This window comes from Physella acuta, unplaced genomic scaffold (genome assembly GCF_028476545.2).
Source record: "Physella acuta isolate Inbredline_101_S28 unplaced genomic scaffold, ASM2847654v3 ptg000245l, whole genome shotgun sequence".
NCBI classification, from domain to species: domain Eukaryota; kingdom Metazoa; phylum Mollusca; class Gastropoda; family Physidae; genus Physella; species Physella acuta.
In genome coordinates, this window is record NW_026731764.1 from 465594 (window position 1) to 489705 (window position 24112).

General features: G+C 38.1%; 1 protein-coding gene across 6 annotated transcripts in view; it reads left to right on the forward strand.

The window, feature by feature from the left end:
* The window catches only part of LOC131938464 (ecdysone receptor), a 46214-nt gene that overhangs the window by 14618 nt on the left and 7484 nt on the right, over positions 1-24112 (forward strand). For 3 of the 6 annotated variants that reach the window (XM_059296496.1, XM_059296497.1, XM_059296499.1), the window contains 5 exons: positions 20852-21112; positions 22496-22636; positions 22800-23137; positions 23365-23526; positions 23701-23923. In XM_059296496.1, the coding sequence (XP_059152479.1) occupies positions 20852-21112; positions 22496-22636; positions 22800-23137; positions 23365-23526; positions 23701-23923 (1125 nt within the window). Of the gene's footprint in view, positions 1-3593; positions 3620-3860; positions 3949-17998; positions 18202-20851; positions 21113-22495; positions 22637-22799; positions 23138-23364; positions 23527-23700; positions 23924-24112 lie in introns of those variants that run through there. The other 3 variants (XM_059296502.1, XM_059296501.1, XM_059296500.1) reach the window with 3 other exon arrangements.

Below are 24112 nucleotides of genomic sequence, written 5' to 3' on the forward strand. Positions count from 1 at the left end.
AAGGGGGTCGCCACTCGAAAAAGGTTGGGAACCACTGATTTAGCTAGATAAATTAATAATTATCCGACTCTGCAGCAAGCTTTACCTAGCACTAACCAAGCAGTGATTTACTTGCGTACACATGATCGTACAGTCACCCAATTTCTGGATGTGTACACACGTTTGTAGTCACAACACGATCATCCAGCCTAGCTAGTCCATCATATTTGATGTGTACATAACACGTAAGCTTTACTCATTCACCCAGTTTCTTGATGTGTACACACATTTATAGTCACAACAAGATCACCCAGCCTAGCTAGTCCATCATATTTGATGTGTACATAACACGTAAGCTTTACACATTCACCCAATTTCCAGATGTTTAATCAGATTGGATGGGTACATATTTGTAAGGTTATTTGGAACATTTTTTTTAAAAATCGGTACGTGTTTCCTCTTTAAAGCTTGAACAATTTATTATCCATTTGTAGATTTTCAAAGTTAAGTTAATATAAGAATGCAATCAATATCTCCTTGGTCGTTTAAATATTAATGTCTACCCCACAGCGCCATGCTTTTGACACATTTAAAGTTCATCTAGGTATGAACGAGATTGCGATGAAAGTATAATGTAATTTTATATGTAGAACTTATACCCAGCGAGAACAGAGTGTTATTTAATTATAATAATTTAAAATGCATCGTCAAGCGTTGTTTTATTGGACTGAGTACACTTTTATTTAGTTAAATGTATGTTGCTTCAATAGCCTCATGGGCCTGAGACTGAACGCGTCAACCTTAGACTTAAATTCTAATAAATTTCTGGTGTCGTTTCTCGACGTTTTTTTTCCTATCATGAGTGTATTTGTCACCTCTTGCAGCAATGCTGGGTGCCCACTCTCTTCACAGCCATCAAAACGGCAAGCACAGGCCCGTGACGGTCATCTAGGCGCGACCAGTGGACCGTAACATAGGGTCAAAGCGAGGACACGTGACGTTGGTCACTTCCCACCTGCACGGTCCGTGTGCAGTTTCTCACTCGGAAAACCCGTGTCATTGACCTCAGCGTGTACCCTATGTACTGTACACGTACAGACACACCGTCTCGGTGTTTAAGATCTAATCACATCACATTGTGTTTAAGCCTAAACACATTGCATTGTGTTTAGGCTCTAAACACACCGCATTGTGTTTAAGCTCTAAATACATCAATGTTTAAACTCAAAGCACATCGCCTTGGTGTAGCTAAGCAGAGCTAAATTGTCTTGATTCCTGGTGCTTTAGCAGCTAACATAGCGTCTAATGCAGTGGTCTTCAATCTTTTTGGAAGGGCAGAATCCCAGCAGTTTCATATGCGCATTCGCCTAACGCTTCTTAATAGTTCTATCGTCTGCACTGACATATGAGTCGAGTATATGTCTTGACCTCCGCCGAACCACTGGGACTGACTAACCGAACCACTTGGGTTCGATCAAACCTAGGTTAAGAACCACTGTTGAAATGAAATCTTGACGGCCCGCAAATCTTGAGGAATCTTGTATCTAACGAGATCCACATGGCGACACCTGATATTTACTGCCACATGACGCGCTGTATTGAATCTTGGCTGCAATAGACCCGCGCTGTGATTAACCTAGGCGGCGTTTTGCTTCACACATTTTGTCACAAGGATCTCCGCTGCTTTTATCATTGAAATCATAATATGATCCCCCCCAGCGGGTCGTCCCGGGTAGTCTATGCTTCTGAATAAGACTAGGCTAGGTTGTACAACTGCTCAAATTGCACATATTTCAATAAAAGATGAAGGCCTATAGGCCTAACTATTCGTATTTCAAATGATCATTAATGTATGATTAAATAGTTGTTTTGGGCTCGGCAATGATTTCTTAACTAGGCCTATATCAGTCACCTTTTTTCACGTCCAGTACCGCCTTCACAATTCTAACGGGTCTAATTGCCGGTAAATACAGTCTGACCGTTAAAGATAACGGTGTGGCAGAAGGTTGGTTCCAGAAATAGAACAAGTCTCGGCTTGTTTGACTGTCACTAATGAAGACATGTGATCTGTTAAAAGAGAAATATTTGAAATGTCGAGCTGGTGAAAACATGGGTTATTTTCTGAGTTGGGTTTCTTCCATAGTCACGTTGTGTGCAACAGGATCACACTCTCCAACTTAGCGAGTACTTGTTGTGTGGTGGGGGTGGGTACATGGTCACGTTGTGTACAACAACAGGATCACATTCCCACCACAATTGAGTAGTTTCTTACAAATTGTATATTTTCTTGTGTAAAAAAGTTGACCAGACAAACTCGGTAGAGATGACATTCTTACTGTGTGGGCTGCGTTCCAAAAATACAACACAACAGAAAAATTAATAAACCAAATAAAAACATTTCATTACTTTTTTCCAAATTAAAAAAAAATCGACTCCAGATTTAAAATTACTTTTAAAAAATGTATAGTTATGGTAGATCTAGTAGATCTGTATGTTTTAAAAATTAAGCAACATCTAGAAAACGCGTTTTAATATTTTATGATGATTATCATTTTTAAATAAAAATAAAGCATTTGAAACATATACTTCAAAATATAGAAATAAATAATAGAATTAGTGGTGTTAATCTCAAAGAGAAGTGGAAAGTGGTAATTTAAAAAATTGAACTAAAATTTAAAGACCTGAAGATTTAACCCAGATGTGTTAAAGTACTAACGTTTTCCCAACACCCAGACATAAAAGCTTATATGTGTCATGCTATGGCATGGTGTATACAAAAATTCACAATTTGGTAGATTTGAATGAAGTATCTCATATTATGTAACGTTAATGCCAATCTGGTTTCGGGACATAAAGGAAAAACGCACCAAACTTTTCTGATTCATTATTTCCATTATACGTGGATGAGCTGTACGTAGTCTGGTATGTTGGCATAACATAAGCATGTGGCATTCATGTACAACTCACGGGTTACTGTCGGGAGAAAACACATCCTCTCCACATTTCCCTGCTTGTCCCCCCATCCCCCCGCTAGGCTAGCCTTGACCGGCTATCTTATTCACGCATCGCATAGCCAGGCGTAGGCGGTAGACAGCCTTGGTTGTTGTTGTTGCTGCCTACTGCTAGTCTGACTCCTTCAAATTAGACATATCAGGTTCATATTTTTGTTTCCATATTTAAACACTGAACGATTTCAAATCATTTATACTTAGCGTCAGCACTTTCCCCCCTGTGTCTATTTGTGCAATATCATCAAGTTTCATTCTGTAATTTTCATAAACACTATTTAAAGAGAGAATTCTGGTCGCAGTAATTGTACTTAGCACAACGGTTGGGCATTGTTTATTTAGTATTATTTGCCGCTGACATGATGTTGAATAAGTGCTGTCACTTGATTCAGTACTAATGAAAACAAAATGGATAACGATGATGTAAAACTAATTACGGAAAAAAACCAACACCGTCGGTCAGTGTGACACATGACTAGATCACATGGTGTTTTCTTTCAAATGATAAAAAAATATCTTTCTTTTTACTTATCAGTTAAGTGTAGCGGTTCAACTTGTACGTGATGATAGAATAAGGAAGTAAACATTCAGTCTGTACTGTGTATTGACTAAATGACACGATGAAAGGAACTGTACGTATGTTGTTATTTATAGATTTTTTTCCCGTTTTATGGCTCGCGATAGTTATGTTTATACATTCTTGTCTTTACTTGTCTAACTTTGTGTCTACAAATAACAAGTACGTGATATATATTGACGTACTGCTAAACTGGCGTTGTTTTATTTGAGCGTGTAATGCGTTCCTAGTTGGTTGGGATACTGTCAGCTTTTTGACCTGGATTATTTCTGGTGTCGGTTATTTTTTACATTGGCGTCACATGTGTAATTCAGTGGTGAAACGGTAGGATTTGTACTTTAGTGGTAAGGTCATGCGTGACCTACTGAAACTACTGATACAAAGGTAGGTTGTGTACTTTAGTGTTAGGTCACCACCAGAATAGCTGACGAGTTCGTAGGTCACGCCATAGACAGGTCGCCTGTGTTAAAACATTGTTTGTCACTTGTGAATATAATCTCATTCCTTTCTCCTTTAAATGTAAAACTGAAATTGACTAGCTTTTTTCAGTTCTCTCCTCCCCCCCCCCCCCCTTTCCCGCGGCCTACACGTTAGTTCGTCCTGTGCTGACCACCACTCCTACACAGTCAAGATAGCATTCTAATGCACTATGCAAGGTATGGGTTAAGGGGTTATGCGGGGGTCAAACAGCGGGCCAGCAGTATCGTTTGGTCGGCTGCTGGGAGAAGGGTATGTGTGCGGAAGAATGGCCCGTAGTGGGAGAGTTAAAAATGGTCAGGGTGGGACTAAAGGCATTGAAAGCCAGGCTCATTCAGGCTCTTTTTCCTGCGTTTTGACCCGATACCCGATAGCCTTGCTGTTATTCCGGATGTACGGAGGGCCTTCCTATTGTTAACATTTCTTTGTGTTTCTAGTCGCGATGACCACACCAGTGCTTTGTTTTTGAAAACTGACCTTTGTGTGACAGGGGAAAAAAAGGTACGTTAGAATTTCTCCAGAAAACGTCCATATTGTTCGCCTGTCTTTGTACACATGCAGTTTTGGCGGGACCATCGCTCTCTGGTCTCCATTGAGTGTTCACACCTTCCGGCCTGTAGGCTCAACGTTGTGTGCACGAGCAATGGTTAGACCTCGAACTTTAGGCCTACTTTTTGGATACACCGTAGTGTTAATTGACCGTTCTTAATCACCTCAGGAATACAATGGGATACTTGATGTAGGACATGTTGAGTAAGTTTATTTTGTCCTATTTTGTAATATCCGACCACCCGTTCCCCATCTAAACTTATTACTGTGAAATATAACATTTGTTTCGTTCATTTTTTTTGACCAATGAAATATATGTTAACTTAATTAGGAAACCAGCTGCTAAAATAATCTTTAATTGCACTAATTATAATATCAATAAACACTTGCTTCGTCACGTTAATTGTGTTATCCATTCTCTTCGTCTGTGTAAAAAAAAATACACTTGGTATATATTTTTGAACAACTCACTAGGCCGTGAGTAGGCTCATTAGAAACGCTCTTTGTTTTGTTAAATATCCGTGAATGAGAGTTGTAGGCTAGGCTAAATTGTAAGCTAGTGAAAGAATGTGCTTCTCTAGTTGACATGGTTTAGAGTGCAGCGCTTTGATGTACATCTGTTACAGAATTATTGCATAGGCTCTAGCTTTCCGTAATGCTGATAGTTTATAATTTGTTTCACTAATTGCGTTTTAGTCTAATCAATATTATATTGCTATAGAATATAGTCATATGTATAATTATATAGGCCTATATATATATATATATATATATATATATATATATATATATATATATATATATATATATATATATACACATTCACACACAGAGTGAGAGTTGGGGATGGGGAAGGCTATAGATATGGAGTCATTCTGAACAATAACATTTTGTTGTAATTGTTTCAACAAAATTTAGAGAACATTAGCAACAAATTGATGTACCTTAAAATAATATTTCATTTAAAGATAGGCCTACTAAACATTAACATAGTATTGATCGTGTTTTTAAAAAATCCGAACCCATACATATATTTCAATGTTTCATTTAAAAATAGACTAATGTCGTCAAAGGAAGCCTTTGAATTAAAGTGATGAAGCACTTGTATGGAAATTAGGAAGTGGTCTTGTAATTTTGTTCTATAGAAGAATGCCAGATCCCCATTCGCACTGACACAGTGCTCTCTGGCACTTTAAAGTACTCTCTGAGTAGGGTGTCCAAGATAACAGGAGATGGGTGACTGTTTTAAAATAAACCGAACCCATCTGCTTCTTTTCTTGACTGAATCTGATGGTGGCCTGTTTAAATTCCTGTCGGCTCCTCTGTAATGAATGGCTGTATAGGAATGTAGGTGTGATAGTACTTATCTGTGAACTGACGATGAATGTGGTTTAATTATGTAAACAAAACTTTAATAAGGCATTCCCAGCGGTTGTGTAACCCAGACTTGTGGTGGCTTGTTAGCCTAACATGGTATGTTAGTTGCTACAACATTAGTCTAGTTGATGACCCAACAATAATTTAATAAACCATTCAGCTATTTGTTGAACAAGTGAAAGAACATAAACCTCGTTGATAACACACGGGCAAACCACATTTATTGTAAGATTTTGCATACAGATAGAACACCTATGTTCTAGATGCTGGTCCAGTCACTTTTATACGAGATAGCCCACTGATAGAACATCACTTTCACACAAGGTAGCCCTCAGAACACAACTTTCACACACGGTAGCCCAATGATAGAACATCACTTTTATTCGAGGTAGCCCTCAGAACATCATTTTCACACACGGTAGCCCAATGATAGAATATCACTTTCATTCGAGGTAGCCCTCAGAACATCATTTTCACACACGGTAGCCCAATGATAGAACACAACTTTCACACACGGTAGCCCAATGATAGAACACAACTTTCACACAAGGTAGCCCAATGATAGAACACAACTTTCACACACGGTAGCCCAATGATAGAATATCACTTTCATTCGAGGTAGCCCTCAGAACATCATTTTCACACACGGTAGCCCAATGATAGAATATCACTTTCATTCGAGGTAGCCCTCAGAACATCATTTTCACACAAGGTAGCCCAATGATAGAACACAACTTTCACACAAGGTAGCCTAATGATAGAACATCACTTTTACACAAGGTAGCCCACTGATAGAACACAACTTTCACACAAGGTAGCCCACTGATAGAACACAACTTTCACACAAGAGGCCCACTGATAGAACATCACTTTCACCCTAGGTAGCCCTCAGAACATCACTTTCACACACGGTAGCCCAATGATAGAACACAACTTTCACACAAGGTAGCCCACTGATAGAACATCACTTTCACCCTAGGTAGCCCTCAGAACAGAACATCATTTTCACACAGGGTAGCCCAATGATAGAACATCACTTTCACACACAGTAGCCCACTGATTGAACACAACTTTCACACACGGTAGCCCACTGATAGAACACAACTTTCACACAAGGTAGCCCAATGATAGAACATCACTTTCACACAGGGTAGCCCAATGATAGAACATCACTTTCACACACAGTAGCCCACTGATAGAACACAACTTTCACACACGGTAGCCCAATGATAGAACATCACTTTCACACACAGTAGCCCACTGATAGAACACAACTTTCACACACGGTAGCCCAATGATAGAACATCACTTTCCACACAAGGTAGCCTAATGATAGAACATCACTTTCACCCGAGGTAGCCATCAGAACATCACTTTCACACAAGATAGCCCACTGATAGAACATCACTTTCACACAAGGTAGCCCTCAGAACACCACGTTCACACACGGTAGCCCAATGATAGAACATCACTTTCCCAAACGATGGCTTATCGTTGACTGAAAACCACAGGACATGAAAGTAAGCCATTCTACTAATAAATTCTTATCTCGCCTCATTTTAAAACAGCGCAGCATCTGCCTTAGAACATCTGCTGGTTTTAATTACTGTAGTCCTTACGTAACTTGATGGTGGCGGCATTGCACTTGCACTTGCACACACACATATATATCATCCCCAATAGAACGACAATAGAGAATAGCATTAGCATCCCCCTATCGAATGACTATTTAGCAATCTCTCAATAAAATAACAATAGAGAATAGTCTCATCACAATAGAATGACAATAGAGAATAGCCTCCTTCCAATAGAATGATAATAGTGAATATTCTCTTCCCAATAGAATGACAATAGAATAGCCTCCTTCCAATAGACTTGTCCAGCTGTGTGTGAGCTGGCGGTATTTACATGAGCGTGTAGCCAGGTGAGCGTGAGTAACCTGGTCGTCAGCAGACAGGTAAAGCAGGTAAACAAGCAGCTGGTGTATATCAGGCCAGTAAACAAATTGGCGCCTTAGTGAGCTCTCTCACAATAGATGCAGGTAGATAGCGCCGATACACCACTCAACTATATCTAGTGTTCTTAATTTGGGGCAGTGAAATTTTTAGTTCTAATTATGTTTGACCCCCACCAACTGTTTATTTTAATTTTTTGGTCTGCCAGTGTTGATGTGTGTGTTTGTGTCGTGTGCGTATGTGTGTGTGGGGGGGGGGAGTATGGAAATCAGTACTGTGACCCAGACTAATATTGTAACGTTACAAGGCGTAGATTCTAGCAGACAGCAAATTATCCTACGAATTTCCCATATGCAAATGGGCGTTGGCCACGAGGCTGTGTGTCTTGAAGGTTTACAGAAACTAGAGACCTTCCTTGATTGAGTGGAAAATAATCATATGAATAAAAGTAACCCGGAAAAATAAAACAATAACCAAAGCTATTTCATACATTTTATTGTGTAAATTCTGATCTTTTAGCGTGTATTTGGTATTTTTTTACAAACGTGAATGTTAGCACGAACTGGCAGTGTGGTTACATACATTTTTCTGCATCTGATCTACCCACCCATGTAAAGCAACATGTGAATGTCTAGGCCTACTACCCACATTTAATACTCCCATTACTAACTAAAAGAGGATCAGGACAAAAGACATGACCAAAAAATGTGATTATACATAGCGTGTAGGCCAAGGTTATCTGACATGAGGACAATAGGCCAACATCTAGACCAGGGGTCGGCAACCTGCGGCTCGCGAGCCGCATGCGGCTCTTTTGATATCAAGATGCGGCTCTCCAGCTCCTTGCACAAATACTAATAATCTTAATAAAAAAATAAAATATTTGAAATAAAAAAATGTTAGTGGCTCTTTAAAACCAAGGAAATTTTGAAAATTGTAACTTTTGGCTCTTCCGCTTCAAAAGGTTGCCGACCCCTGATCTAGACCCATACAGTGTCACCGGCTGTAAATGTTTTCAATTCAATGTTGCTAAAACTACACGGCTGCATTAAACAAACCTTGTGTTTGCGTTTATTCAGTTGATTACACAGTTGCTGGGGCTTGAATCAGCTAGGTAACTAATGCACGGTTCTGTAATTAACTCATGGTAAATTAACATGTAATCATTTACTTGTGGCGCAACCATGCATACATACGTGATCATCTCTCTATTATAAAGATGTGGGACTCTCTCCGTGACTTACTTTCTGTGGCTTTTTTCAGTCACATATTAGATGACTGTAACATCTTTGATATTTGAGTTATTGTTCCATGCTTGAATTTATCAGTTGTTTGCCTTGAATACACGACCAATTTAAAATAACATTTAAGCAGTTGTGATAATAGTTAGTTGCCCTGTAGGCTTCTCTAGTGTCAGATGATTAGTTTAGAAAGCTCTTCCCCCTTGGATTGGATCCTGCTATGACGTACTTGGTTAATCTACGCAAATTGTGGCCAGAAAAATTGGCCTTGACGTCAGCACGATGATAGCCCTATTAGATGATATTTTAATGTGTGCTTAAAACACTGCTAGTCAGCGGCGGGACTAATGAGGTTTTAACATGGGGAAAGTGAGTTGACTAACAAGGGAATTGAAAAGAGTGCAAATCCCACGTGATGCAACTGATTGATACTATTCAATCACGACAACTTTGGTCAGCGTCCACACGACTCGTTAATGGATCAGAGGTGAAATGACAAATTGGCATGCATCCAGTTCATACCTTGATCTTTTAAAAGCAATGTTGACCAGTTTTATACCATGGACCGTCACAAGATCACTGGCATTACGTTTTTAAATATTATAACAACTTGTATGTTCTGATATATTGAATATGTCTGTATGTTTAGGTTGTATGTTCAGAATGTCTTTAATTTTAGGCTCTCTTTATCTTCAGGCTGTCTGTATGTTCAGAATGTCTGTAATTGTAGGCTCTCTGTATCTTCAGTCTATCTGTATGTTCATAATGTCTGTAATTGTAGGCTCTGTGTATCTTCAGGCTGTCTGTATGTTCAGAATGTCTGTAATTGTAGGCTCTCTGTATCTTCAGTCTATCTGTATGTTCAGAATGTCTGTAATTGTAGGCTCTGTGTATCTTCAGTCTGTCTGTATGTTCAGAATGTCTGTAATTTTAGGCTCTCTGTATCTTCAGTCAATCTGTATGTTCAGAATGTCTGTAATTGTAGGCTCTCTGTATCTTCAGTCTATCTGTATGTTCAGAATGTCTGTAATTGTAGGCTCTGTGTATCTTCAGTCTGTCTGTATGTTTAGGTTGTCTGTATGCTATGAATGTCTGCTTGTAGTCGGGATAACACATGAGAAGGCATGTTGTTTGATGCTTTCGGATGTTCAGTTCATTTGTGTTGGTTAACGTCATCGGGTTTATGATGTAATGTGACCAAGAGATTTGTATTGTGTTAAAATGGGACGGCGTGGTCGCATGCAAGACAGCTTGACTGGCAACCCAAAACTCAGTAACAGAATAGAAATTGTATGAGTAGTTGACCACTTGATCTGTGGGGTAACTTTACAAGTTAACTAATGTAGTACCCAATCGGGATAACAGATTGTACACGTGGATTAACAGGATGCTAATACGTTACGTATATAATAGCGGTGCTAACGATAAGAGCTATCATACTCTGCCGTCACGAAAATGCATTAACCTGAAAACTAACGACCCTGAATAATTAATTGCACGTCCCACTGCTAGCCCGTCCAACTTTTAACGTTGTTTTTAATTAGGCGTCTGCATTTTATTTGCTGTGGTTGGAACTGAAAATAGACCTGCTTCAGGTTTAAAAACAACACATTCTTTGTTTGAAGAGAAAAAAATTCTGTAATTAGAACTTTGATTCGTTAAACTATTTTCACTTTTTTGTCCAACATAACGCGGAAAGCTCGTGTTTCTTGTTCATAGGTGTCCTCACAGGGTAGCTGCAGCCATTCTTTTTCTCACATTACCACAGCCATTAACTTCCTTTTCTCAAGCTCGTGTCGTCATATTATTGCTTTAGCCATTAACTTTTTCACATAGCTGCAGCTACACAGTTTTTGTACTCAAATGAATCTCATCCCGTAATATCTGCAGCTGTTAAGTTTTCTTACATTGCTGCAGCCATAAACTTTCTGTAATCAGTTTCATATAGTCAATTTAACTTTCTGCACTCAACCTGAAGACAACTCGCTGGTCGTCTTGCGGACTTTGACACGTAGAGGTCGCTAGTTTTTAAATCATATCAGACAAGTTGCCACCTCCTTCCTTCAGTAATCTGCTGCATGCATCTGAATTGCATTTCTATTGATTCATCTCTCAGTTGAAGAAAACGTTTAAAAGATATTTTTTGTTGAAATTGTTAAACGTGTTTTTGAGCTGTAAAAATGAAACAAATATCTCGCGTCACTCGTGGCAATAAAAGTATGCTTGTTATACATATGTTGTTTCCGTTTGCCTTGTCACAGCGTTGTCTTGTGTAAGCCAGCAACAGTCGTGACTCACATCGCTTCCTCGAGCATAAGGACATGACATGGGTTCTAGGCCTGAGGACAGACAAGTGAACTTGATGGAGAATGTATGGGCTGTCGTAGTGCTTTCTTTACGTAATGCAAACCACGATAACCTATGTAAACACGATTACATGTATTGCACTGGTCAGTGGGCTGACCAACTGACAGCCCATGTAATTACACTTACACCTCCTGCACTAATCAGTGGGCTGACCTCCCTACAACCGATATAAAAATGTAGGCTACATCTCCTGCACTGGTCAGAGCACGTTGGTTGGTTGACCCTAAAACTTTGTCTGACGCAGATCTAACCCTATGGTGCCACCTGTAGCTGACGTTTTTTTTTTACTCGAGCTATCCGCGTGAGATCATTCATTTCACACGTGACATGAGACCGTGAGGGGATCTGGGCTAAAGTACATCTCTAGGGCTTTTCTACTTTAGGATCTAATCTAGTTTCCTTACCTCTAAAGTACTACTCTAGGGCTTTTCTACTTTAGGATCTAGTCTAGGTTTTTTCCCTCTAAAGTACATTTCTAGGGCTTTTCTACTTGGATCTAGTTTTTTTCCTCTGCATATTTAGCATTTTCCTACCTTATGATCTACGTTTGATTTCTCAGCAAGTTTCGTCACGTCTTGTATTCTATTATGCTACATTAAATTTCATCAACTCTAATTTGACGCTGAGTTTAAAAAAAAAACCACTTACATTTAATTTGTTTGGCCACATTAAGAATTATATCTAATTACATCGTCAAATATTTAGATGGACAATGTTCACTTAAGTTAAACTAGGTTAATTATGAGGGGTAGATTCATAAAAACTGGAACAGGCTGAATATACACAACAGTTATGCAACAGCGTACCTTGTTTATTTTGTATCCAAACTTGAAAAGCTGGAGACGAGGTAGAACGGAAATAGCTTTTTGGTGACGGGCGGCATATTAAATATTTAGACACGTCTGTAGATTAATAAAGACAAAAGAAACATTACTTAGTTCAAGTGTTATGTTGTGACATGTAGCTGAAAAGACTTATTGCCTCTGTCCACAGAAAAATACCACATAAACAAGGCGAATAGGATAGTTAACATTTCTCTCTTTAATTAGCTTTGTCTTAGTGTCGCTTATCTTGACGCCATTCTCTTCATAATGTTATAAAACATTGCTCAACATTGAGATTAAAATAGCTGAAAGTTATAGGAGTCTTTATCTAAAAGATAAAGCCACATGAGGCAAATTAACTATAGATTTTTATTAATGTGTGGGTTAGCTCCTGATCCTATTGTCATGCCCTGTCTCTAACAAATCATCTGTAAAACATGTTCTACACCGCTTACCCAGTACACACCAGCGAGGCTTTCTTTTACAGAGGTGTTAGTCAGTACACACAACCATACAGCTGTAGGCCTACGTTACAAACTAAATATATCAACTAGATGTAATTAATACTCCCTTAAATGTGTAATAACAACTGAGCCCTTTGACTTACTCCCATTTTTCCTTATACTTCTATATCTTGCGTGAATGATTGACTTTGTAGTATTGTTGGTTCTCGTCTAAGGGCTTGACATATTTCCTCAATATGCAATAGATTTGTTCATCAGAAACACAACTAGTAGGCACCACTATCACCCAGCAGCGGATAATCTAGTCTTTGCTATGGTCCCCAAGCTTCGTCCTCTTGGTTATAAGGTGACTTTTGGCACTGTTTCATAGGTGTTCTCATTTGTCTCAAAGCTTCTCTCAAGGTACTAGTTTTAGATGTTTTTATATCAGTATTAAAAATACCTTTATTACAATGTTAAACATTCTTTAAAAACAATGTCAAAAATAAAACAAAAAAAACGAACGTTTTTTTATGGTAAAGAATATTGTAATGAGAAAGAAAAAAAAACAATCTCAGTGAAGGAAGTTAACGCATGACATGATATTTCTTTAATTAAAATGCTTTCCGGTGCGCCGTGTAGACGCTAGTAAAGTGCAAGTAAATAATACATCACCTCGTTTATTACTGTATGAGTCAGTCCTGAGGCACAAGCAAGCCGTAGGTAGTCTTGTTTTGTCTCTAGCCTTGTCCGGTTGTACAGAACGATGATGACTAGAAAACTTGAATCATGGAAGATGTTTGGTGGCAAGATTACAATATCCAATACTTGTTTTTCTTGGCAAGCTTCCTAATCGATATTGATCCTTAACACTAAACAAAGAACTGATACGCCTTTAAAAAAAAAACCATTCGGCTGGCCTTAAAAATGTTATTCCTTGACAAAAAATGTCCCATCTTCTTTCTAGTTCTAGCATGATGTATGAGCAGGTCCCGTCCTCCTGTTTGTGATAGCTACTTGCAGCATCTTGTTGATCTAGTTAGCGCCCATATCATGTCGCACTGACCTCTCACAATCTGGGCCAGAACTTTTTTTTTTTTGCCATGTTTTTTTTTCTTGGATAAATCCAAGTGGATCGTTAAATAATCTTCAGATGGGAAATAATGGCGTGTTGATTGTTGAAATATCTTGGTGTGGGTAATAATGGCGGTGTTGATTGTTGAAATATCTTGGTGTGAGAAATAATGGCGGTGATGATTGTTGAAATGTCTTAGTGTGGAGAGTAATGGCGGTGTTGATTGTTGAAATATCTTGGTGTGAGAAATAATGGCAGTGTTGATTGTTGAAATGTCTTGGTGTGGGGAATAATGGCGGTGTTGATTGTTGAAATATCTTGGTGTGGGGAATAATAATAATGGCGGTGTTGATTGTTGAAATGTCTTGGTGTGAGAAATAATGGCGGTGTTGATTGTTGAAATGTCTTGGTGTGAGAAATAATGGCGGTGTTGATTGTTGAAATGTCTTGGTGTGAGAAATAATGGCGGTGATGATTGTTGAAATGTCGTGGTGTGGGGAATAATAATAATGGCGATGTTGATTGTTGCAATATAACATTGCGGGAAATATTGGCGGTGATGATTGAATTGATTGTACCTCAAATAAGTATTTGGTATAGGGCCTACTGCAAACGTGTATACTAGTTTGAGTGCGTTGTAAAAAGCAAAGAATTAAAAAAATATGTTTGTAGTATATCAAGTGTAAAATTATTATCAAGCTTATGTGTCTCATGTCCTAAAAAATGCACATAACAAGACTGGTACCGTCATACTAAACGTGAACTGAATGTGAATGTCGGTAGACTTGATCAGTGCGCCATCGCTGGTTTACATCCACACTGCAGCTTACCGTCTAGCAACGTTTTTATCTTCATTACAGCCAGCATTGATTTCCTGCGGCCTTGTACTGTTGGGATGGCGGCCAGTTCACGCTTACACTGGCGGTTGGTTTGTCCCGGTTTAACCAGTCCTGGTCAGTTTTTTTCTGTCCCGGTTTAACCAGTCCTGGTCAGTTTTTTTCTGTCCTGATTATCCAGACGTAGTCAGTTTTTTCTGTCCTGATTATCCAGACGTGGTCAGTTTTTTCTGTCCTGATTATCCAGACGTGGTCAGTTTTTTCTGTCCCGATTATCCAGACGTGGTCAGTTTTTTCTGTTCCGATTATCCAGATGTGGTCAGTTTTTTCTGTTCCGATTATCCAGACGTGGTCAGTTTTTTCTGTCCTGATTATCCAGTCCTGGTCAGTTTTTTCTGTCCCGATTATCCAGTCCTGGTCAGTTTTTTCTGTCCCGATTATCCAGACGTGGTCAGTTTTTTCTGTCCTGATTATCCAGACGTGGTCAGTTTTTTCTGTCCTGATTATCCAGACGTGGTCAGTTTTTTCTGTTCCGATTATCCAGACGTGGTCAGTTTTTTCTGTCCTGATTATCCAGACGTGATAGTTTTTTCTGTCCTGATTATCCAGTCCTGGTCAGTTTTTTCTGTCCCGATTATCCAGACGTGGTCAGTTTTTTTCTGTTCCGATTATCCAGACGTGGTCAGTTTTTTCTGTCCTGATTATCCAGACGTGTCAGTTTTTTCTGTCCTGATTATCCAGTCCTGGTCAGTTTTTTCTGTCCCGATTATCCAGACGTGGTCAGTTTTTTCTGTCCTGATTATCCAGTCGTGGTCAGTTTTTTCTGTCCTGATTATCCAGACGTGGTCAGTTTTTCTGTCCTGATTATCCAGACATGGTCAGTTTTTTTCTGTCTTGATTATATTATCCAGATGTGGTCAGTTTTTTCTGTCTTGATTATCCAGCAGTGAAAATAGTAAAAACTGCATGGAATGGCTTCACGTTATAGTGTTGACTGATGGCTACACTAAGCATATGCTTAATTGATAATATAATAACAAAGATATTAGAGATACCTTACAGTTTTTTAGCAACTAAAAATTACAACTTAAAATATTTTTAGCTGTTTCAAATGCTATTTTTGTAATACATCACTTTTTTGTCATTTGATCATCTTGTTAAAAGCTTTCTTTTTAATGGCGGGTATTAAATATTCACGTAAATGTTGAGGACATCCACAAATCTGACTGGTTATTGCTTTGAAATCTTAATCCAATAATGAATTCAGCCTAATTGCTGTTTTTAATTTAAGAATTGTCTTTTGACGGTATATTTTAGTTCTCTGTTATTTTAGTACATGTCATATGTCATAGAAGTGATAGGGTTGACTACTGGTGCTGGCGTAGAAGTGATGAGGTACTCTACTGGTACTACAAGCCATATGTCATACAAGTGATGAGGTACTCTACTGGTACTACAAGCCATATGTCATACAAGTGATGAGGTACTCTACTGGTACTACAAGCCATATGTCACACAAGTGATGAGGTACTCTACTGGTACTACAAGCCATATGTCATACAAGTGATGAGGTACTCTACTGATACTACAAGCCATATGTCATACAAGTGATGAGGTACTCTACTGGTACTATAAGCCATATGTCACACAAGTGATGAGGTATTCTACTGGTACTACAAGACATATGTCACACAAGTGATGAGGTATTCTACTGGTACTACAAGCCATATGTCATACAAGTGATGAGGTACTCTACTGGTACTATAAGCCATATGTCACACAAGTGATGAGGTATTCTACTGGTACTACAAGCCATATGTCACACAAGTGATGAGGTACTCTACTGGTATTACAAGCCATATGTCCCACAAGTGATGAGGTACTCTACTGGTACTACAAGCCATATGTCACACAAATGATGAGGTATTCTACTGGTACTACAAGCCATATGTCATACAAGTGATGAGGTACTCTACTGGTACTACAAGCCATATGTCACACAAGTGATGAGGTATTCTACTGGTACAACAAGCCATATGTCATACTACTCTGCTGGTACTACAAGCCATATGTCATACAAGTGATGAGGTACTCTACTGGTACTACAAGCCATATGTCATACAAGTGATTAGGTACTCTACTGGTACATATAAAAATGTTATACTGCTGGTAGACATCATCTCAGCCAAACTGCTCCCATAGTAAAAAAGAAGACCCATCCCGTCTTCTTACCTACAGGACAAACTAAAGGTTGTGTAAGAGCACATAAATCTAAGCTTGCATTAAGATACAATCTTGTGACACCCAAAGGCCTGCCGGTGTTAACGTCCAGACGCTCAAAGTATTTTTACCTGTAGGCTGTGTGTTGGCTCAGTGTAACCTAGAATAATGCTATTGTTACATGGCCTTAATTTATATTGATTTTTAAAATTGTAATTAATAACCTAAATTAGGTATACTAAGTTGTATTAAAAGATATCTTGCTGAAAGTGTATCTTCATGTGTAAAACTGAGACAAACAACAAGGACACAACCCCACGGACTGGAGTCTGTAAGAAGAAAAACAACAGGGAAGTGTGGGGAACGAGGGGAGATCGAACATTCGATAGATAAGACGCGCTGTACTTTGACCTTAATATTTTGATCTCTACGTCACACTGGGAATGACGCAAGATGTAATGCTTAACGGTTTTCCGCGTTAGAAGAGAAACACGCTATTTTCACTGGCGAAAACATGAAAGTGGCGTGCTGTAGAGAATTGTTATTTTTAGGTTGTTAAAATATGAGGAAACGACAGATTATTAATATCATATGACTTTCTATAAAGAAACACATTATCTTCAGTTAAGAGACCAAATGACTTGTTACAAAGAAAAACATGTTAAATTAAGAGAACAGCACAAACGCCATTAGGACTAAGAGACCCAACAACGCGCTGTTTAGCTTGTACTCATCCTTTAACAAAGTTGTCGAGTGGAATCAGCTTGTTCTAATTAGTGTTAACCAACCCAATTAAATGTATAGATATTAAAACATTGTTTCGATCTGTGGTCCATTAGAAATCGAGACTAGTCGTATAAAACATTAAGGAACGTTTTGAACAGGGAATGAGAGCTACGACCGATAACTCTAGTTCTGACCTAATTCATTTATAGCAAGCTTAATATCGTCACCTCCCCTGTAACTAGTAGGTCGACATTGAACTGAACACAGCCTACTCTATTTTTAAATTGTTTTTTTTTCCTGGTGTTAGGTCTTACTTGTTTTGTTTTTTAGTAGTCTAGTCGGCGTAGACGTGTTTGTTGTATTTGCGACACACCTGATACATTAATGTGTCGAAGTCACGTGATTTTTTCCTATACTGCTTTGATTCAATGTAAATGTTTCTACATCATGATGCGCTACACATTGCTCAAGGAATCGCGATAGCTGTTAGAAACTGCTAATACAATTCTGGACTTCGCTTTTAGAACAAACAAATGGATAAACAGCTGTTTGTTTCTTCAATTTCTAATCTTTCATACTCATAGTCTTAGCAATAACATTTCCGTCTAAGTGATCGTCTAATAATGTCATTTGTGGTCATCGTCTTGACCCGTCATTTGTGGCCATTGTCTTGACCCTGTCACCTCTGGCCAGTCTGCAATCAAACAACACAAATACAAGCTGACAAAAACATGCAGTTTTTCAGTTGTACTTAAGAAAACAGCGTTATTTTTTTTATTTAAATTGATTGGATAACGTAATTATAAATTTGTTGTGATTGAAGATCTTATTAATAACGTAATTATATATTTGTAGTGAAGTGATTGAAGATGTTACTAATAACGTAATTATAAATGTGTAGTGATCAAAGATGTTAGTAATAACGTAATTATAAATTGGTACTGATTAAAGATGTTAGTAATAAAGTAATTCTAAATTTGTAGTGGTTGAAGAAGGTGCTGATGTAGTCTTGTGAGGCAGTCGTACTTTTTCAGTAAATGCTCCCATAGTTTGGTCCAGCCATCTCTTGAATGGACTAGTACATGATTTGTGTAACCACAAGTGACATCGGCTGTGTGACCACGTGACCTGTGTTTGTAATGCAGCCGTCCCTGAATGCGGCAGTAAAGTTACAAGCATGAATATGTGTACACGTCACCTGTGTTTGCTGTTGTGTATGGTTACACAAGTTCGTCTAATTATGGGACCAGTGACACGGTTCACTCGTTGATAGCATTTAGCAGTCGGCATAGGGACTCATGCAGGATGTATTCGTCTCTTGAGCTGTTTGTGTGTGTGTGTGTGTGTGTGTCTAGAAATGCCTCTAGGACTATTTGGCGTGTGTATGTGTGTTTGTGCATGCGTATGTGTGTGTCTAGGCGTAACTGGCGTGTGTGTGTGTGTCTAAGCATAACTGGCGTTTGTCTAGGCCTGTTTGCTGTTTGTGTGAATCGGCATGTCTATTGTATGTATACGTTTTTGACGTGAGCTGTGGTATTTTTAAGGATTCCGTAGACTTTACTGACCAAGCGGATGTGTGTTGGTGGACGGGGCGGGGCGGGGGTGGGATCAGGTGGCCGTATGCGTGAGCACTACGCGGAGCGTGTGTGTGTGACTATGACGAAAATAGCAGCGAGTGTGTTTGTGTCTGTGTGTGTGTGTGTGTGTACCAGCTGTCCAAAGGGAAGCCTTTAAGAAATCGATAAAAATTGTGAACGATTGATTTGATATGGGAGCAAAAATAGTTGAGGGTATGATGAGAAATCGACTGCTGTAGCCAGCACTTTGTTGTTTTCTGGGCCAAAGAGAAAGTATAATTAGCCATAATTGGTTTAAAATTGCTTTTTTTTTTACAATTGTCAACACACAGACTTCCGGGTGTAAAATTGTATATCGTCATGCAACTAGTCTCATACTTTACGGGTGTTAAATTGTATATCGTCATGCAACTAATCTCATACTTTACGGGTGTTAAATTGTATATCGTCATGCAATTAATCTCATATTTTACGGGTGTAAAATTGTATATCTTTATGCAACGAATCTCATATTTTACGGGTATAAAATTGTCTATCGTCGATCATGCTATCGTTTATACTTATCAAAGATGTGTTGGCACCTAGATCTGTCTGCCTCTGAGATTCATGCAACAGGAGCGACCTGGGAGTGGCTTCTTGTCATGGTCACGTGTATGTTGTAGGTGAAGCGTGGATGGCCCACATTGCAATACCAGTGGCGGTTATCTGCTGAATAGCACACACAACACGCACATTTTCCCACACTTAACTAATCAGGCCATTTATTGCTTTTGAAATTCCCACAGTGTCTGGGTGAAAGACGTCTTCTAATATTTACTCTGTCCCATATTTAACCAATCTGGTAATGGCTGTCCTATTCAAAATTTAACCAGTCTCTTTAATATTTATCCCCATTTAATCAGTCTCTATAGTCTGGTCCCATTTAACCAGGTAACGTTATGTTGGGTCCCATAAAACCATGTTGGTTCCCATACTGCTTAATGTATATTGATTCATTTTTTAACTTGTTCGCTCTATGTATAAATCTATCTCTTCCTCATTTAACCAACTATTTATCTTTATAATTAATCCAGACAATAAATGACTTTCATAAACCCATTAACCAGTTAGCCAGCTCCAGTTGTAGCCTAACTGCTTCTAGTGGGGCTACCTTATAGTGCTTCTTCTCCACAACTTTCTAAGTTCAAATGACATTAAAAAATTTGCCTGCTCCAAACTAGTGGCTTCAGTTCTAAATTTTGCTTTGTTTTATTGCTCTGTTATTTTAGTTTTTAAAGTATGAGTTATGTCCCTGGATTACAAATCTAATTCATCATGGGTTATTTTAACTACCCAGTAAAAGCCAGTAAAAAAAGTTGTAACTGATTGAAATGGGATATAAGATTAGTGTTGACATTTCAAAACTAATGGAGCAAAGTGTTTGCTTTTAGAAAATTTTAATTGAAATTTTAAAAAATATCTTTTTGTTTTTCAACATACTAATTTTGTGACAGCTTTGTCTAGACACGATTCTGTCTTATAAGAATAATCAGTATTTTTCACCCTGTGATATCAAGTTTCCTCATTTACAGGCTTTCCTTGTATTTTATTTCTTGTGATATCAAGTTTCTTTATTTGCAGTCCTTCCTGAGGGTGAGATGCCCCCAGACAGCAGCCAGTATCAGTTATCTTTAGCGGATCGGATGAATTTTAGTCCTGGTCAAGGCAGCAGTGCTTACCATCCATTGGACGCTGCTGGGGAGGTGGGGGGAGCCTCAGACCCCAAGAGGAAGAAAGGAAATGGAGTGGAGGGCAAGAGTATAGAGGAGGAGCTGTGCCGAATCTGTGGGGACCGGGCCTCAGGGTACCACTACAATGCCCTCAGCTGTGAGGGCTGTAAAGGTGAGCTTAACAAAGGTTCTATCCACCCTATACTGAGGACTACTCAAGACTGATACATGCAGTCATAAGGTTGATTTGACATTAATAAACAAGATGATATACCAGTCAAGGCCAAAATATTGTCTGGTTTCACAACGTAGCTGCTATCATGTACACAGCTCTTTTAGCTGGAAAGTAGATTTTAACTCTTCTTTTTGTGAGATGGTTGCTTGAAGGTCTATCTGCAATATAGTGGGCTACTATTAAAAAATGTTATAAGCTAATGTTTTGCATATTTTAGTTGAGTTCTCTGAGTCCACTCAGCTCTCCTAAATACCTGGCTTGACTTAGTATCTTAAATAGTAACAAGACTATCTGCTGACTATTCCTAAAAAGCCAAAAATAAGTCTATTACCCGGCAAGAAAAAATTCATCTCATCTACCACTTAAGCGTTTAAAAAAATACTTTAACCATAAAACTTGATTAAAGCCAGACAGTTAAAACAGTTTTTTTTGTACTCTCTGGTTATAAGAATAGTGTTGCCAGATCAAAGAATGATGTTGCCAGAACATACAATAATGTTACCAGATCAAAGAATGATGTTGCCAGAACATAGAATAATGTTGCCAGATCAAAGAATGATGTTGCCAGAACATAGAATGATGTTGCCAGATCAAAGAATGATGTTGACAGATCAATGAATGATGTTGCCAGATCAAAGAATGATGTTGCCAGATCAAAGAATGATGTTGACAGATCAATGAATGATGTTGCCAGATCAAAGAATGATGTTGCCAGAACAAAGAATAATGTTGCCAGAACAAAGAATAATGTTGCCAGAACAGCTATATAGAAATCAGAATTAACTTGTAGACGATAAGTTTCTGAAAAGTGCCATATGATCAACATCCCATGCTTTAGTCTTATGATTATTGATCATTGTCTTTTTTAAATTGTAAAATGACATTAGCAAATTTTATACAGACTAAATTTCTTTAACAAATACACAGGTTTAATGTATAAAACTACAAAAGTTTATAAGCTCACGTTCACAAAAGAGGGTCTTTTTTTTTGTTGTCTTTTTTGTTTTTTGTTGTTGCCTAAAATGTTAAATATAATAAGTACTAATACATTTTTGCACTTCAGCTTATAGGCCCATATGTTATGTCTTACAATAGATGAGTTGATATCTCAATCACTTTTATACAATCAAAACTTACATGATACATCTTGTGTCTTAGATACAGGTTATGTCTTCGATTGATACATGCCATGTCTTTGATACATACCATGTCTTTGATACATTTGATGTCTTACAACAGATTTGCTAATGTTACCTTGTTCCATTGTGTGATTCATACATGAATTAGTGGTTTATTACATTTTTTTTTTTCTTATTGCAGGATTCTTTCGCAGAAGCATTACAAAAACAGCTGCATACATCTGCAAGTATGGGGGAAATTGTGAAATGGACATGTGGATGCGCCGCAAATGTCAAGCCTGTAGATTACGTCGATGTAGGGAGGTGGGGATGAAGGAAGAATGTAAGTCTTCTGCATCTCAGTTTCTTGAATGTATTGTTCTTGGACATATTATTCGTAACCTATTAAACTGTTTATTTTCTTTGGGTTTTTTTTGTATTACGGTTAGTTTACTTATTCCTTTGTCATTCAAAATTAAACAATTTATATTTTTCTTGTGTAATAGGTTTACTCTCAGAAGACCAGTGTAAAGCTAGAGATGCCAGGCGCAAAGCCAAGCGTTTTGTCCCAAAAAAAGAGGTCCACAGTCCAGACAGCTATGGCGCCAGTTCAGATATGGACACCATGCCCATGATGCCACAGCTGGACATCAAGCCAGTTCTGCTGTCCTTTCCTTCCACAGCTTCCACCTCATCAGGTGCAGGCTCCCCGTGTTCTTTTACTGATGAATCCGTTGACCCGATGAGGAAACTTACCACAGAGCAGCGGGAAGCTATAGAGAAACTGGTTGCATTACAAGACAAGTATGAATTTGCTGATGAGGAAAAATATGACGAAGCCCTGGTAAGTTAGCGCTTGATTTATTTTTCTAACACAATCTTTGCTTTTAATTGAGATCTTACTTTACTATTATGAATTATTTTTAAAATAACATTCAGTGCCAATATATTTTTGTAATTTGATATTATATTTGAAATAAATCTTCAAAATAACTTAAGATAAACTATTATAATAGTTCTCGATGGTCTTTACTTCACTATAACAATTTGTGTGATCTAAATAATTTCCAGAAAGATTTTGATTCCACCAAAACTGATACAATAGACCCCAACAGTTTTGTCAACTCCATGGCATCAACTTTTATCATAATCACTCAGCTGATTGTAGAGTTTGCTAAAGGACTCCCTGGCTTTCTCACCTTACGGAAAGAAGATCAAATAACTTTGCTAAAGGTTTGTTGATTCACATCGAATTAGTTTACAAGTTAAAAAAAAAATGCTGGTTTAAAATCTTTAATATTTAAACACAGAAATTTTATTTTATTTTAGCTTGTAATATACTTAAGATTCTGTAATTTTATCTTTATAACTTTTTTATGCTTAACTAAATGAAAATGTGTCTGGCAGTCATCATCTACGGAGGTGATGTCCATCAGAGCAGCCCGGTGTTATGACATAGAGTCTCGAGCCATTGTCTTTGCTAATGGTCAGCCTTGTGTGGTGGACAACATGAAAGCTGCTGGGTTTGGCCATTATGCTGAGCTCTTGTTTGAGCTGTGCCACAACTTGGCATCATACAGAACAGATAATGCTGAATACGCCTTGTTTACTGCTATATGTATCTTCTCAGGTAGGTTACCAACTTATCCATTTATAGAGACTCATATGTGGGATTTTATAATTTACATAGATAGATTTTAGGTTATTTTTTTTAAAATTCAATTTATTTATTTGTGCCCACATATGTAGGTTATTTCTCATTTATAATTAATTTCCTTAAGGTTTTCCTTATTAATTTACATATCTGTATTAAGTTTAT